The sequence below is a fragment of the Daucus carota genome, chromosome 3, assembly GCF_001625215.2.
Source record: "Daucus carota subsp. sativus chromosome 3, DH1 v3.0, whole genome shotgun sequence".
NCBI lineage: Eukaryota > Viridiplantae > Streptophyta > Magnoliopsida > Apiales > Apiaceae > Daucus > Daucus carota.
The window spans coordinates 7864321-7880198 of record NC_030383.2 but is presented as its reverse complement, the minus strand read 5'-3'; the positions used below and the strand labels follow the sequence as shown (position 1 = coordinate 7880198).

The 15878-nt window shown below is 33.8% G+C and overlaps 2 protein-coding genes, 1 long non-coding RNA gene and 2 other non-coding genes across 5 annotated transcripts; all 5 read right to left on the bottom strand.

The window, feature by feature from the left end:
- Positions 1-3104: 3104 nt before the first annotated feature.
- On the bottom strand, positions 3105-4992 carry LOC108213386 (uncharacterized). The gene is made up of 2 exons (XR_001805263.2): positions 4825-4992; positions 3105-3469 (listed from the first exon to the last, which is right to left on the bottom strand). It is a non-coding gene; the product is annotated as an uncharacterized LOC108213386 (long non-coding RNA).
- LOC135151825 (small nucleolar RNA Z105) lies at positions 4551-4619 on the bottom strand. The gene has a single exon (XR_010290736.1). It is a non-coding gene; the product is annotated as a small nucleolar RNA Z105 (small nucleolar RNA).
- On the bottom strand, positions 4682-4782 carry LOC135151840 (small nucleolar RNA Z161/Z228). Its single transcript, XR_010290751.1, has one exon. It is a non-coding gene; the product is annotated as a small nucleolar RNA Z161/Z228 (small nucleolar RNA).
- Positions 4993-7944: 2952 nt separating the features above from the next.
- LOC108213384 (uncharacterized) lies at positions 7945-9544 on the bottom strand. The gene is made up of 4 exons (XM_017385176.2): positions 9058-9544; positions 8769-8831; positions 8567-8641; positions 7945-8460 (listed from the first exon to the last, which is right to left on the bottom strand). The coding sequence occupies exons 1-4, from the start codon at positions 9415-9417 to the stop codon at positions 8170-8172; spliced, it is 789 nt and encodes a 262-aa protein (XP_017240665.1). The 5' UTR covers positions 9418-9544; the 3' UTR covers positions 7945-8169.
- Positions 9545-11041: 1497 nt separating this feature from the next.
- On the bottom strand, positions 11042-15460 carry LOC108213385 (uncharacterized). The gene is made up of 4 exons (XM_017385177.2): positions 15051-15460; positions 14804-14923; positions 14624-14694; positions 11042-11524 (listed from the first exon to the last, which is right to left on the bottom strand). Exons 1-4 carry the CDS (start codon positions 15330-15332, stop codon positions 11215-11217), a joined length of 783 nt encoding a protein of 260 aa, XP_017240666.1. The 5' UTR covers positions 15333-15460; the 3' UTR covers positions 11042-11214.
- Positions 15461-15878: the final 418 nt, after the last annotated feature.

Here is a 15878-nt window from a genome sequence, read left to right as displayed (position 1 = left end):
ACCAAATTATCTCCCTTACGCTTATTATATATAAGTATATAATGGGGGACCTAAACAGATGCCCCCTTAGTTTTTTAATCCATTTCAAATCATAATTTTCTTAAATTTTAACATGTAATTATTCAAATAATTAATTTTTTTCTAAAGAAAAGTTTTACAAGTACAATTTTAAGTATCTATCATTACAAGTACAATTTTAAGTAAAAAATGAAAGTCATCGACGAAATAGCAGTTGTCAAAATTCTGCGATCAATACAGTGTGTTTATTTATTTAATACTCTTTAATGATTATAAACCTTTTTCTTTTTTGGTCACAAGATACTTTCTCGTATAACGAATTGTATCAGAATACAAAAGTTGTGGGTATGAGTTCCTTTCGTTCAAGAAAATTTACCATCTAACCCTCAGACATGCAGAGATGACTTGGGACACTTAGATAATAAAGCTTTCGTTCTAGTTGGACATGTATGAATTTGGTTTTCCTCTCGTATTCTTAAAGAGTCATTTGGTTGGAAGAGTGGTGGGAGGTTGGAATAAGGAATGGGGTAAGTTGGTATAGGTTTGAGGTATCATATCTCATGTGTTTGGTTGCGGGCTGAAATCAATATATATAATTTTTATAAAAAAAATTATTAATTTATATTAATTAAAAATATTAATAAAATTATTATTGTTGTATGTTTTTGCATTATTGACTTAATTTTGCATCAAATATTAATTTTTCATCACTTAAATAGAGAAAAAAAGTAAAAAAAAATGAAAACATTTCATACCCCGGTCTCATACCCACCTCCCCAACTTGATTATCAAAAACCTATATGTTGGATGTTCAAAGTTAGGGTTTAATATTTATTTTTTCCAACTGGGTTTGGAATGGTTGAACCCCATACCTATTCCACATATCATGAACCTAATGATCCTTAAGCAGGTCAATATTATTTTAACCCTTTATTCTGTTTTATTTATTTAATCATCAAAAAATGCCCCGAACTGCTTTCTCTAAATAACTATTCCGTGGGATCCAAATCCCTAAATTAATTATTCAAATAATTATTCTTCCAAAAAAAATTACAAATACAATTGTTAAGTATCAATTTTTACTTAAAATATAAAAATTTACAAATCCAATTGTAAAGTATCAATTTTTACTTATATTATATTTAATATATATCTTAAAATATGTGACAAACAGTGAATAAAAATCATAAAAGAATTGAAAAACACATAGAAAATATCATTACTAAAAATTTGAGATCAACACAACGTGCTAAAAATCAATACAACGTGCTAGAAGCTAAGAAAACATGGAACGGTAGGATATTTAATGCTTTCTATTTTGAAGTAACAGTACTAGTAGCACTGGTATAGACCTGATTTATTTCCCAACCTTTCCAACCACTATATTTATGAATTTGATTATTTCCCCAGCACTCTTAGGCAGGTGATTAATCATTTTTATTGTATATATGTCTCATATATTGAACAATTCTTTGTTGTGTGATGTGAGCTCTTGCGATAAGTACTACATCCAGATTTGAAGCAGGTTGCCCGACATGACAACGAATCAAAAACGCAACAAGACATACACCCAAAAATCAGAGACAATCAACAATCCAAAAAGATGAGTACGGTAACAAAATCACACCCAAAATAAATTAGATTTCGATTTTATTGCAAATTATTATAATAGAAATTAAAGATTTAGGAATAGTGGAAACGGGATGAGAGGATGGATGAGATGAATGTGGATTTGATAGAAAGAAGGGGCGGTGAAGGATGGATGATAATTACGAATGGCGCCGACTCTTTTGAGAGATTACATGCATGTAATCAGCCTTAAGTTGAATCAAAGATCAGGGCATGATTGGAAAACTAGAATTCGGGAGTTTTTTTTAATAGAAGACGATTTATATTTTATATTACCCATTTACGCAAAGGAACAGAAGATGTATATATAATTTTAAGAAGTTCAGGAAGAAGCGAACTGAGAAAGCCAACATTTCTTTCTGTAGCTACACTTCTTTTCGATCTTCTTTTTTAGTAACATTCGGCTTTAAATTACTAAATATTTTAAATAAAATTATCAAACTATTGAAGTGATTTATAGATCCCATTATCCGAAAAAATTTAATAAATCGTAAATGATAGTCAATTTATCATTTATTATCACTTATTTACTTTAAATAATAAATAGCTTCGAGACAAGTCTAAAGAAACCCAAGTCCGAGCATAATTCGAAAAACGGTTATTACTTATTCTTATAAGTGAAATTCAATTTCATGTCTTTAAGAGCATCTCTAACGGCGTTGGCTAAATGAGACTTTGTAAATTATTATGTAAAATTTGTGACATTTTGCTTCAATGGCATTGACTATATTGGTTAGCTATAATTTAAAAATAGCATGTTATTAATATTTTAAATTGTTAAATAAAATATATCAGTTCAATATGGTAATAAATGATGTGGAATCTTCCTACAAATTTCTTACAGACCTGTAGAGGTTCAACAAATTTAGCCATCCATAGGAGGTTGACTAAATTTACAGACAAACAGCTGGGTATGGTTGGAGTTGAGTTTTTCGACCTATTGGCTAAAATATTTTATTTTTGGTTATCCAACTCACCTTTTAGCTAAAGTCTTTTGATGGTCGAAGATGCTCTAACAAAATTGTTAAGATAATTTTTTAGTGTAAAAAATTGGATATTGAAGACCTATTTGACATCGACGATAACTATTTTTCATTTTTAATCTTGAGATTTCACATTCTAGTTATATAATTATATAACCCAACCAAACTGATTCAAACCGAAGTAATACAAATTAGGTTGAATTACAAATTTATACATTTTGGGTTAGGGTTGAAATTTTGAAAATTGATTTAATTAAATTGGGTTGATAAATTCCGTCAACCCGTCCACCTTGAAAATTGATTTAATTAAATTGGATTAATAAATTCCATCAACCCTTCCACCTAACCCGAACCGTGTACACACCTAATTCTTGTTATTCATCACAATCGTTAACCCCTAGTCATATTGTTCTGAAACCCAACTCACCAAGTTGTTCTGAAACAAGAGTACAGAACTTAAATATAACCACGACGTCATACTAATCAAGATTTTCATACATTCCGAACAGGAAGAAACTTATAAAATCAATCGAAATTCGAAAGAGTAACTTATAGGAGCATCTCCAACCCATACGAAAATCTTAGTTGGCACCTCATATAGCTAAGCAATATATATAATTGTCCTCTCCAACCACAACTCGTTAGCAAAATTTTTTTAGCTAACCTCACTTGGTCTTCTATATTTGTTGATCCATTCTTGTTATCTACAAATGTCCACCTCATCTCCCTCCAATTTCATATTTATCTTTTGCACTTTTTGAATATCCATGCAAGTTAAATTGCATGTCTTGATTCTCATCTTTAGTCATTTGTTTTGGTACTGTAAAGTTGATATGCACCTGGAAAATTCTAAGTCATAAGTTTTTACAAACAGCTCGTGATCACCAAAAATAAAGATAAAATGGCTTATAAATTGTGTCCCTGGAAGATGTTCTGATAGGGATACAAATACCTATCAGAATTCAACTCAAGGAAATAAGAGCATCTCCAGCAGCTTCCCTATATGGTGTCCTAAGCTATTATTATAAGGAATATGGCACAAAACACAACTCCAGCAGAGTCCTAGCCATTCCTTAAAAAGTTAGGATCCCCTCTTCATTCCTCATTTTTAAGGATTGTGAAGCCATTCCTCATACTATTTTAATGAATAAAATATTCACTTCTTTTCATTTTCCCACTCTTTCCAAACTTTCTCTCTCTTATTACAAGTTGAATATAATATTATAATATCAATAGAGAATGTAAATAGGGAATGTTGTTGGAGTTCTCATTCACTAAAATGTAGTAATCCCTTAAAAGATACATATTTTATTATATATTTAAGGAACCGGTTAAGACTCTGCTGGAGATGCTCTAACAATTGATATTGGGTGCTGGATTCATCCCCAAGGCACTATTTTATATCGCCAAAGAGTCAAACTTCAGACCCGCAACACTTTCTAACCATAGCTCGCATCACAAATTAATTGTTCACAAAATTTATCTCCTAATTAATACAACCTCTGTCCCATCCAATTCTTATCATTTGAAATGGACTGCTCGGCACGCATTTTAAGGCTCATAAAAAATTATAGTTCTATAACTTATTTTTAAAATTTTCTTCTTTTTCTGAATAAAAGTTATAGAACCATATTTTTCATGAGTCTTAAAATGCGTGTCGAACACTCCCCAAATGATAAGAATTGGAGGGGAGGGAGGGAGTATCAAACAACTAACCTTAATTAAAATTAAGAAGCATAATCAGCATCTTAATAGCACTCAGAATGAAAAGGACTTTGTAAGTATAGATTTGTATAATCACATTGGTCTTTCAACCTCATTACGCATTCAATCCTCATCGTGCTTATTCTTAAATACACACCCACAAACAAATATATAATTGAAAATTCTATAACATAGAAAAAAACACTTGTGAGGCATTCAGAATGAGTAGGAGGTTATAATCATCACATAATTAACCGGATGGTTTATAATTGATCATCATAATGCTCACAAGTGTTTCCAACTGTAATGAATGAATCAATGTAATAAAGAGAAGATGAAAAAGATAAAATCATCAGAATGGATATGAAATTCAGTCAGTGGGACACTACAAAAGTGCCTCTTCAGACGACCGTCGTGAGAATTTGACATCCATATCATCACTTGACTTTCAGTTTTACAAGAACAATTAACAACAAGAACAACCTTGTACCTGTCGGCGGCGGCGATTGAGGTGATTGTGGGGACTGGCAGAGATGTTTTATAGGGAAGGAATAATATGTTAGGGTTTTCTTATGTTGTTATGAACGATTTTTGGGCCTTGAGAAGAGGCTTTGAATATTTTGATTAGCGATCCAAGCCAGGGCCCATATGTAAGACTTCTTGTGTGATTTATTTGGGCTTATGTACAGTCCGCCAACTCGTCAAAATTGTTGTGAACAGATTCGAACAGGCCCGCTTATGATTTGATGTAGCCCGCTGACTTAAACGGATCATTTCGAGTGCGGAATATAAATTCTTAAATTCAGCCCACTTTAAAAAAGAAAAAACAAGTCCCGTCGTCTTCGGTTTAGAACCTGGATAAATTTTAAGAATATTCAGAAGAAAATCTCAATAAATTCAGATTTTTTATAAAGTTTTATGTAGGATCTCAAATAGATGCATGCTTTTCTCAACGGAAACAAGAAATATAATATTTTTAAAATAATTATTATTAGAAAAACAAAAAAAAATTTAATATCTGAATTATATGAAGAATATGGATTCAACCTTGGAAGCTGTGAGTTTTAAGTGAGCTAAATATTTTTGACAAAATTTGGGCCAATTTGACTCGATTTTTGAATTCACTGGACCCATCAGTATTGACCAGCGTTCTAAAAATCGGTTAACTGGGCTCAGTATCTAGTATTCGTTTTTAACCTCTTGTCCGGTCTGAGTTTTGAGTACTCGCATTCAAAAATAATTTTGTAAAAAATCAGTCAAAATTCGATTTTACTTCCCAAATATGTTATATCTGGCGGTGCATAAAGTTTGCAACCGAACCTTTTTGTACAATTTCTTTGCCAAGGTTGATTTAAGGTAATCCAGGGTAATGGCAGATTGGCAGTAACATGGTTTTCACAACTACTAATTGACATGACCTAGAGCAATAAGCTAGTTGAATGGCTGACTGGAATAAGGGATTGACATTGTTAACAATCCAGAATTATGCTTTCACTTGTCTGCTTTTGCTACTACTTCCTTGATAAACGAAATACGAATTTATCAAACTAACATGATTTATATATTCATGTAGCAGTTCCTAAGCGGGCTATCAACAAATTTATCCAGACATGAAATTGTTTTCTAGAATGCTTAGATCACATTGTGAGCTCCAAAGACTTGAGATATTCATGAGTTCGTGTGTAGAGAAGGTAACTCATAACTAATAACGGTATACAAGCTTTTCATGGTTTCCCCTTCATTGTTAGTCTAGAAGAACAATACCGATTTATAAATTGATTTACATTTGAATAAATATTCTGCGGATACTTATAGTAGTATTGCCTGGAAGAGCTCAAATTTGTTGTGCCTCTGCAAACTTGTCTTTGGGTCGATCTACTCGGTAACAAGTGTCAGAAGATGCAGCTACAGGTCACAATTCTCCCCTTATAATAAGTTTCAGGAAGAATTTTAGACTTTTTTACAGGAGAACACAGAGAGCAAAAACTTGCAATTTCATCTTTGTTGTCTGTTTTCTCTTTCTCAGCCAATTGCTAAGGATGCCGCATTAGTTTTAGGAATATAGAGGATATTAGACTAGCATAGAAAAATGTAAGAGAGCCTGTTTAATTAAATATAGCGTTTGTGACAAAGCTGTCGCGGTCAATATTAATTATAAGTTGAAATTTTAAACCAGTGTTATCCTGAAGAAAATTAATTTATAGGTGCATGGCTGAATATATTTCCACTTCGGAAGAGTTGTTGGTAATAAAAAATTATTGATGTCAGCAATCTTACAAGTGCACCTTGTAAGCAGAACGGAAGCTTGATGTTCTTAGTTCTACTTTGACAAATCAAATTTGTTCTTTCCAGATTAGAGTTGCAGTCTAATCAATTGAAATTAGTAAGGCGCTTCATTGTTTAATTAGCCCCTGTTTTCAGAAGTCCGCTAAAAGATAATCGAGTCTGTCCAGTCTGATTATTGATAGTAGTTCCAGAATCCCACTGACACTAGACGCCAAGATGGCAAGATGACCTTGCTTCTTGGCAGGTTTTTTGCAGAAAGACCACATTTCAGCCTCTCACTGTGATCTTCAGTTTCTGGATTGATGTTGTGCTCCATACTAATTAAATTTACAGCAGACATGGAGCTTCGTCGTGTCATAAACTTTAAGCATTCTAGTATTTTGCTCCATTAGAAAACCCAATTCTAACAGTTTCATGGAAGCTCTGGCAAATAACCTCTAGTTTTTTTTCAACCCGCAAGAACGTTTCCAACTGTTTTTTTCCCTACTCAACATTAGAATAATTTCCCAGAGAAGTCTGAAATACTAGGACATGATTGCTAAAGAAGCTGAAGTCCAAGGCTTGAACAGACCTGCCTGCAAGGAACTTATATTTGAGCGTCGAGACTCATGTAAAAGCTTCAATCCAAAAACAAAAGCTTCAATCCACAAACAAGTAAAAATGTTGCAGTTTAACAAAATAAAAATCAGCCACTAATTCTGTCAAAAAAAAAAAAAAAGAATCAGTCACTAATGGCATTCTTCTTTGAGGCATAAAGTTAAGCTTTGCCTTTGGCTGTAGCAGAGAAATAACTAAACAGATATACAAATGCATATTCCCTACTTTCTAGAATATGCACTTTCGTATTATGTACTCCCTCCGTCCCAGCCAATTCTTTACGTTTGGTTTGGGCACGGAGGTTAAGAAAGTATGTATAAAGTAGTGGAAAAGAGGAAGAAAAGTGGATGAAGTGGTGGGACCCATCAATTTTTAATGAATAAAAGAGAGATAGTGGAGTAAAAGTAGTGTGAAAAGAGAGTAAAAGTAGTGTGAAAAGGGAGGAAAAGTTGGGAAGTGGTGGGATCCATTGACTATTTTTGGTAAGTTTTGGAATGTAAAAAATTGGATGGGACATAAAAAAAACTGTAAAGAACCTGATGGGACGGAGGGAGTAATTCTTTTGCCTTCTCTGCATAATAAACTGACAACTAAAATCAAATGTCAACGATACTCATTTATCGCTTTGAAAGTAAAAAACATATTTTTCTTTTCCAGAGAAATGAAATGAATCTTCTTTCTATTATTTTTATTATATTCAATACTTATTCATCGGATGCATAAAATAAAAACTTAAAAATCGACCAGCATTTCAATTGATATCTCTTAAAAACATCTCGAAAAGCATTTCATTTCTTCTAAATCATTGTCTACCCTTGAATGTATGGCATAAAGTATAAAACAGTCGAGTTTTAAACCCACCATCATATCCCAGAAAAAAGAATGGTAACTAAACGAAATATTCTTGAATTATAATTCCCAAACAGCCCTTTTCCAGAAAAAGAATTATCACTTAATTCAACTTTCTAATCCCAATGGAATTCTTCTTCTCATTGAGTTGAAGTCTCCTCCTCTTTCTCGCATCAGCAGCCCGGAGAGCCTTGTCATCCAGCCGGCTATACCCATCCATAATTCTCATTCCACCTCCGCTATTCGACGCAAAAAATGGCGGCGGGTAATACAGCGTCATACCAGGCTGAACCGTATATTGCTGCTGCTGAGCAAAAATTGGAAACTGATGGTGCAGCTGGTGATTCTGAACATTAAGGTTCACATTGCTCTGTTTTGGAATGTGACCATTTAACTATACAGAAAAAGTAAATGGAATAAGAATTATTCATACATGGTAATTTTAGGTGTAAAAAAGGATAGTAATTCATTAAATTAAATTTAATCAGGGAGTGACATACCTCATCTCTTTTAGCTTTTAACTTTAGATTGAACTCTAAGACTGTCCGTTGATAGTTCTTTACATTATCTAGAGTCTGTTTCATCAAAAACAGATAAAAAAAATAAAAAATTACCGCTACAAATTAGGATGCAGAATAAAATATGCAAAATGAATATTATTATTCCAAAATAATAGTATAGTAAAAAAGGGAATAAACATACCAAAATTAGCTGTTCTTTGGTCTGCTTTAATTTCTCAACATGCTCCTCCCAGTCCTTGAGTTTCTGCAAAATTGCCATGAAAATTGTTCACCAAATTTATTCAATTTTTCGGAGAAAATAAATATTTCGGACAGGGGAGACCTTGTAGACTAAAACAAGGGGACATGACTTAATTAATTGGAAAAAAAAACCCAGATGCCCACATTCAAGAAAAAGATGAGCAACTAAAATTTCGGATAAAAAGATACAGAACATATTACATATGTAAATTAAGGACAAAAATTTGTACCTTTTTCTTGGACTTTCTTGTGGACTGATGCTTTGACTGAACATCATTGTGAGCTCGATTAGGCGAGTAACCGAGTGGAGAAGAAGGGCTGCCTTCGTTGTTCTTCTGGTGGTGAGTCTCTTGATGATTTTGGACCAAGTGAGTGATGGGCTGGGGCTGAGGGACAGGGCTAGCAGGTGCAGAATTCATAGCAGATCTCTTTCTCTTGGTAGCCCAAGAGATTCGAGAGGGAGAGATGGAGGGAGAGGGATCTGATTTGTGGATTAAAGATTGGAGACCAAGTAAGATGTTACATACGGTGTAATCATCTTCAGTTTCATTGAAATTGTATCTCTCGTAACGCTCACAATTCTTCGCCATACTTTTCTTTCTGTCTCTCTGCAAATTAACTTATTTGCACATGAGAAAGAGAGATGGGAGAGAAAGAGATGGGAGAGAGAGATGAGGGAGAGGATAGAGAGACTGGGAGAGGGGGTAAAAAAAAGGATGTCTTTGGTTTATAAGGGAACTGAAGAGGGTATGCAGTGGCTTGTGCCACGTGTTCAATAGATAGGTAAGAGACGGAGGCGAGTTGGTCTTAGGGTTTATAGAGAAGTCTTCTTGTGGTGATTGGTGAACGTGTGCGATGCTCTGCACTCTCGCTCGCTTCACATTATAACATTCGGCATTACGTTTGCATTGGGTTTGTTTTTTCCCATAAATAACTAAAAACAAATTTATTTCCAAAGGGAAAATCATATTTAATATTTAAGACATGCATTGAAAAAATTATAATATTAATTATTATTTAAAAATGTAATGGAGTAATTATTATATGATTATTAGTATGAGTGTCTTAAATAATATTATTTTTTAATTGTAAACTATGTTATATATAGGGCTTGTTTGGCAAAATAAATTAAATATTTTTTACACATCATAACCAGAATCTGATCTATTCGAACTCAACATAACACTGTTTGATTAAATCTGATTTTATGTAATATGAACATCGTTTATTTCATCGCAATTAAGAGAGAGAATGTGAGGAATTTGAAAGATGAAAACAGTTAATCAACTATAATTTGAGAAAGAGATAGAGAGAAAGAGAGAAATCGAGTAGAGAGAGTTGTTACTTGTGATATTGAAGATGTGTTTCAGAATATAGCAAGGAACCATCAATCGTCATGATGGCATTTTTTTTCCAACCTAGAATTTATTTGATCCCCAAATTTTTACTATTATATAAGAGTGTCGTATCAAATAATAATTGATCGTGCACTCTAATTTGTCTTTAACGTCCAGTTGATGAGTATATTAGAAATCGAGGAGAGAGAATTGCGACTTGTGATATTGAAGATGTGTTTCAGAATATAGTGGGAACCATCAATCGTCATGATGGCAATTTTTTTCCAACCTAGAATTTGTTTGAGCCCCAAATTCTTGCTATTATATAAGCCTGTCGTATCAAATTAATTGATTGTGCACTCTAATTTGTCTTTAACGTCCAGTTGATGAGTATATATTTCATGATTCCAGCATACAGTAGCGCGAACCATCAATATCGTCATGATAGCAAACTTTTTTTCTGCCTAGAATTTGTTCGAGCCCCAAATTCTTGCCATTATATTTGCTATAAGACTGCCGTAACAAACAAGAATTGATCGCGTCATGACATCGCTAATTATAAAATTCGTTATCCCTATATTTTGTAATAATTTTAGAATTTGTACCAGAGACATTACATGCCGACACAATAATTATACAAATTGATATTTAGATAGATCATTGTGTGCATATAATACCATTTTTGTAAATCTGGATCTTAGGTTTAAATTTTTATGTATAAAATTGCTAAACCTACTTACAATGCAATAATGGCAAAATCACATATGAAATTGTATATGCAAATCTCCGGTTTATGATATTTAATTATGCTCACTACGGCTTTAGTACATTAGGATGTTATCACCGGATTATACCTAAGAAAACAAAGAAAGAGAAGTTAAATCAGGCAGCAAATACCTTCTTGTAGCACTTCAATTTTAAAGAGTTCGAGACACAGCTTACTAACAACAATGTCTTTCAATGCAGATACAACTGTTAAATATCTTAGTATGAGAAAGCACACAGGTTGCAGGGCAAGGAGTGAAGGAACTAGATTGTTGGATATTTAAATCAGCATTTCTTTGGTTTCTTTGACTTCTTGTGTGACAATACAAAGTCATCATCTGATCCAGTGTCAGAATCTTCATCAATCTTTCGCTTCTTGGACGGTTTTGAAGAACCTTTTGCCTCTGGTGTCTGCTTCTTCGGAGTGGAGGATGATATTACTTTCTTCTTAATAATAGTAACAGATCCATCACGTTTCTTTACAGTGATGACTTTTTTCATAGGTGAACCTAGTTTCTGTTGCTGAGTTCGGTTCAGTTTCTTCTCATAAACTTTCTTCGCCACTTCCTTGGGCAGCAGACCATACTCCATCATCCTGTATACATTTAAACAGCAAAAAAGGTCAAATCACAGTAATCTTATATTGGAGATTGATGACCGTTATATTATCAACTCACAGACACGTGTTGATAATATAATGGTCTTTTATTGTCAATTGCAATCTCAGATTTACCAAGTTAAGACACCTCAGCCATTTAAAAATGACGAAAGGTTGAGAGAGTTAATTTGATTTCCAGGTAAATATGAAAGAAGGGTCAGGTAGAAAGGGGGGTTGAGACTTCAGACTGAGGAGAGTTCTTACCTGACTTCCCAAGCGTTGTCGTTTCAAACATCAAAAATGTTGAATTCCAATTCATTGTGAAATCAAATTTTAAAAATGACCCCACTCACATGAGGGGAATAGAAATAGGAAAAAGGTTCAAAAATGTTAAATATAATCCATTGTAAAATCAAATTAAAATGCCCACACTCACATCAGGGGGATAGAAAGAGGAAAAAGGTGAAAGCCCCCGTCGTCCTCCCGTGACATCCCCTAACTATTATTCGAGTATAGACTGGACCGAAGCGACTACTGTTGATCCAAGGACAGATCATAAGCACTAGCATCAACAATGGCATACAAGTTTCCATCAGCTTCATTCTTAGGCCACAACATGGATATACAGTATACTGGATATGTTTTCTGTTAATTACTCTCAGCTGGTGGGAGTTTATTACTCTTTTTTTTTTTTGGAAAGGGGACTCTTGAGAATAAAGAGTAGTTTCCACAGAGAAAAGTTCAAACTTGATTTATATGATTATTCCTATCATATCTGTGTAAGTGTAGAATTTTTCCTGAAACCCTGAAGTCTAAACTTAAGTTCAGTTAGACGTCTGAAATGATGGTGGCTATTGGAAAACAGAAGGGCAAGAAATAATAGTAGTCAACAAAGGAGGGAAACTTGAGTGTTCAAATGAGGGGTAGAGGTAATGAAGAGAAACTTGAAGAAAGTTTCTTAAACTGTATCATTGGTTTATTTACATTTCCACAAAGATCTTAAGGTCTCATAGGAATCCTCCAGCATGAGATGAAGAAATTTTCTTAAACTGTACGTTGGTTTATTTAAATTTCCACAAAGATCCTACATCTCATCGGAATCCTCCTGCACGACATTAATCGCATCACTATGATAATTTTTACTCTTTACTCGGAGGAAGGGGATTAGATATCCCATCTTTCAGAAAAACTGTCAGCCACTAATTTGTTGTGATGGCAGCGGGATGAATAGTACAGGAACACCCCCCCCCCCCCCCCCCCCCTCTCTGTCCCACGCTGACAGATTGGGCGGCTGGAATTCTTAATATATATGTTATTGGCCGAAGTTGTCGGCTAAAGATTGGAGAGGTTATTAGATTGTAGATATGTTACTTGTTTTTTCTCTTCTGGTCAGTTGTAGAAATTCAAGTACGCAGGACTTACAGATAACACATCCTACCTCCGCCAAGGATCAAATTCTCAACCTCCTTTTTCCAGGATAAAAAAGGAATCTACTATGCTACAGCGCTAGGGATATAAGTAGGTTGATTTAATTAACTTTCCAGAGATGATGGCCAAAATCGGACTAGGGTTATTTAATAGTAGCTCTAAGACTCTGGCGATATCAAAACTGGGTTGTATTAAATTAAAAGAAATCCAACAATAAAAATAATAGTCAAGCATTCACAAAAAAAAAAAAAAAACTGTAATAAAGTAGAAGCTGAAATTGAAATTATTATAAGTTATTATGACAGAATTCTTATAGTTAGTATAATCAACGACGGAACAACTGAAGTAGTAAGTGACATTAATATAAATCCCCATCATCAAACATCGAGCATAACTTTCTTAAACAAAATGAATAAATGATTGAGATACTAGTGCCTGACCAAGGTCAAACAAGAACACGACATGGATATCAAAATACAAGTATCTGCTTACACACAATCCTGAGACAGAGTGTTTGGCATTTTCTCTGCTTCGAATGGACCGAATGTGTGTGCCAACTACCCAGTAGTAATATAATACTACTTGCACACAACTAAATAGAGGAAAGAGTTCGTCAAAAAATAATAGAGGAAAGAGAAGATAGTGCCAAGTGTGTATGTGCTTAGATTTAGGACGGGACGGGGGAGGTTTCAATGGTTACTATATTACGAATGTCAGTGGGGTGGAGATATTTCACCATGTAACTTTTAAAATGACTGTTCCTAATTGTTTTATGATTGGAGAACCGCCAAAACAATACCAAGGCCATCTCTTCAGTTCTATTACTTTCACTTGAGTGCAGTTGCACCCGTAACTATTGAGTTCACATGCTTTTCTTCGTGCCTACTATCCAAAATGCCTATTTGTTCTTCCTATCTCCGCACTTACATTACCTGTGTTCACATTAAACTTCTATTTATGACACATGAGAGCAAATCAGATTAGGTATAGACTTATAGTCCAAAATAGGTAAACACAGTGATTCCGTGATTCTAAGACTTGTCTGTAGATCACTCATTGATTCATTAAGATCAATTACACTGCAAGGATTGTCAATCTAACCCAAATTTGCTTGATGTTGGAAGCTTCAAGATTAAATATTTCAGTCCTGTTGGAACATTGACAAACACAGTTGACGAGAGTTCTGTTGAACCCAATCCATCCTTTCCCACCCTATAAATATCTTTAAAAGCAGCTCATTGCTTTCATAAGTTATCCTACTTACTTGCTCGTACATTATTCAGATTTAATTCTCTTAAAGCTGGTAATGCTGTGATCAAATTTTAATGGAAGAACAAAGAATAGTTCAAAGAAATGCTTCTGATGTTGAACATATATTTAAGTTTGTCCTAAAGATTGATAGCAAAGACACCAACATGAATATACTGTGTTTTTGAAAGAAAGAAAAATAGATCTAGGCTTTGTTTATCAGGGTGACATAAGTCACCAAAAAATTTTAATATAAGCTCAACGATACATGAACACATATATAAGAGCCAAACTAGGTCACTTGTCCAGGTATATTCACAAGACAACAAGGATAAAAATCCGGCCTTTATATCTAACCATCAAATTAGGGTCAATACTCAATACCATATATGATAACAAATTTGGAGCAGAACTGCTTACCAGAAAGCCGCCATTTCACTGTTAGGCAACTGCTTGTACAAAGTTTCATAGAATATCCGCAATGGGTCTCTCTGAAAAACTCAATACAGAAAACAGCCATCGCCGAAAAATCAACCAAAATTCATCTTAATGAAATCTTAAGCAGTATAATTATACTAAAAAAGATGGAGGAAAACATACCTCCTCAGGCGGGTCTCGTTTCTGTCCGGGCATATCATACACCTTCTTAACCTTTTTAGTCCCATTCTGCTCAGAACTTTTGCCCACACTCTTATTCTCCTCCTTCACATTTTTCTTCTTCTACATTATAACATACATTCAAATTAAAGAAAACAGACCCACAGGAGAGAGAGAGAGAGAGGGAGGGAGAGAGAGGGACAGGGAGAGGGAAGGAGGAGAGAGAGAGAGTGTGTGTTCAAAAACAAACCTTGACATCAATCTTGGCAGAACTTTTTTTAGCAGAAGTCTCTTCCTTGACCTTACTCAAGGCCTTCTTTACAATGGGTTGTTTAAAATCATCATCATCATCAGATGTTTCTTCTTTTTTAACCTTAGATTGTTGCTGCTTCTTGGGTTGAGTTCCTTTAGGACTAGCAGCATTACTTGCTGGCTTCTTCTTTTTCTTCAAGAGAGTCCCAAGAAGCTCTTCATCATCATCATCTTCAACTTTTTCTTTCTTCAGGGGTTTCTTGGCATCAGAAGAAGACATTATATATTGATAGGTGTATGTATAGATTGAATTTGGGTATAATTTCAAGAAAGAAGTGGAGAGTGAGAGGGTTGCGTATTTGGAGCAACCTGGTTGCCTGCTATGTTTTCGGTTTTCAGGACGTTGGGTTGGTGTTTTGTTGTAGGCTATTCGTGAGGCCCATTTGAATCATGTTAAAGGTCCATTTACGGGTCTGGGCCAGATGTCGGTCATTTGGTAAATCTGAATATAAATATCTGAATGATTAAAATTCCTTAATGACTAATAATCTGAATGAGTAATGAATAATATCATTTGATAAAAAAGACTTGTGATATTTTCTGAATATAATATATATTTATCGTCAATAATATTTATTAAAATATATATTTAGTTTCTATCATAACTATCACATATATAACAATTAAACAAAGTAAATTTTAAATTTTATTTATATAATTTAAATAATGATCTTTACTTATTTATTATTAAATTTTGTTTTCAACTATGAGAATATATAATATAATTAATCGTAATCATTTTATAAATTATATGTAATAAATTTCT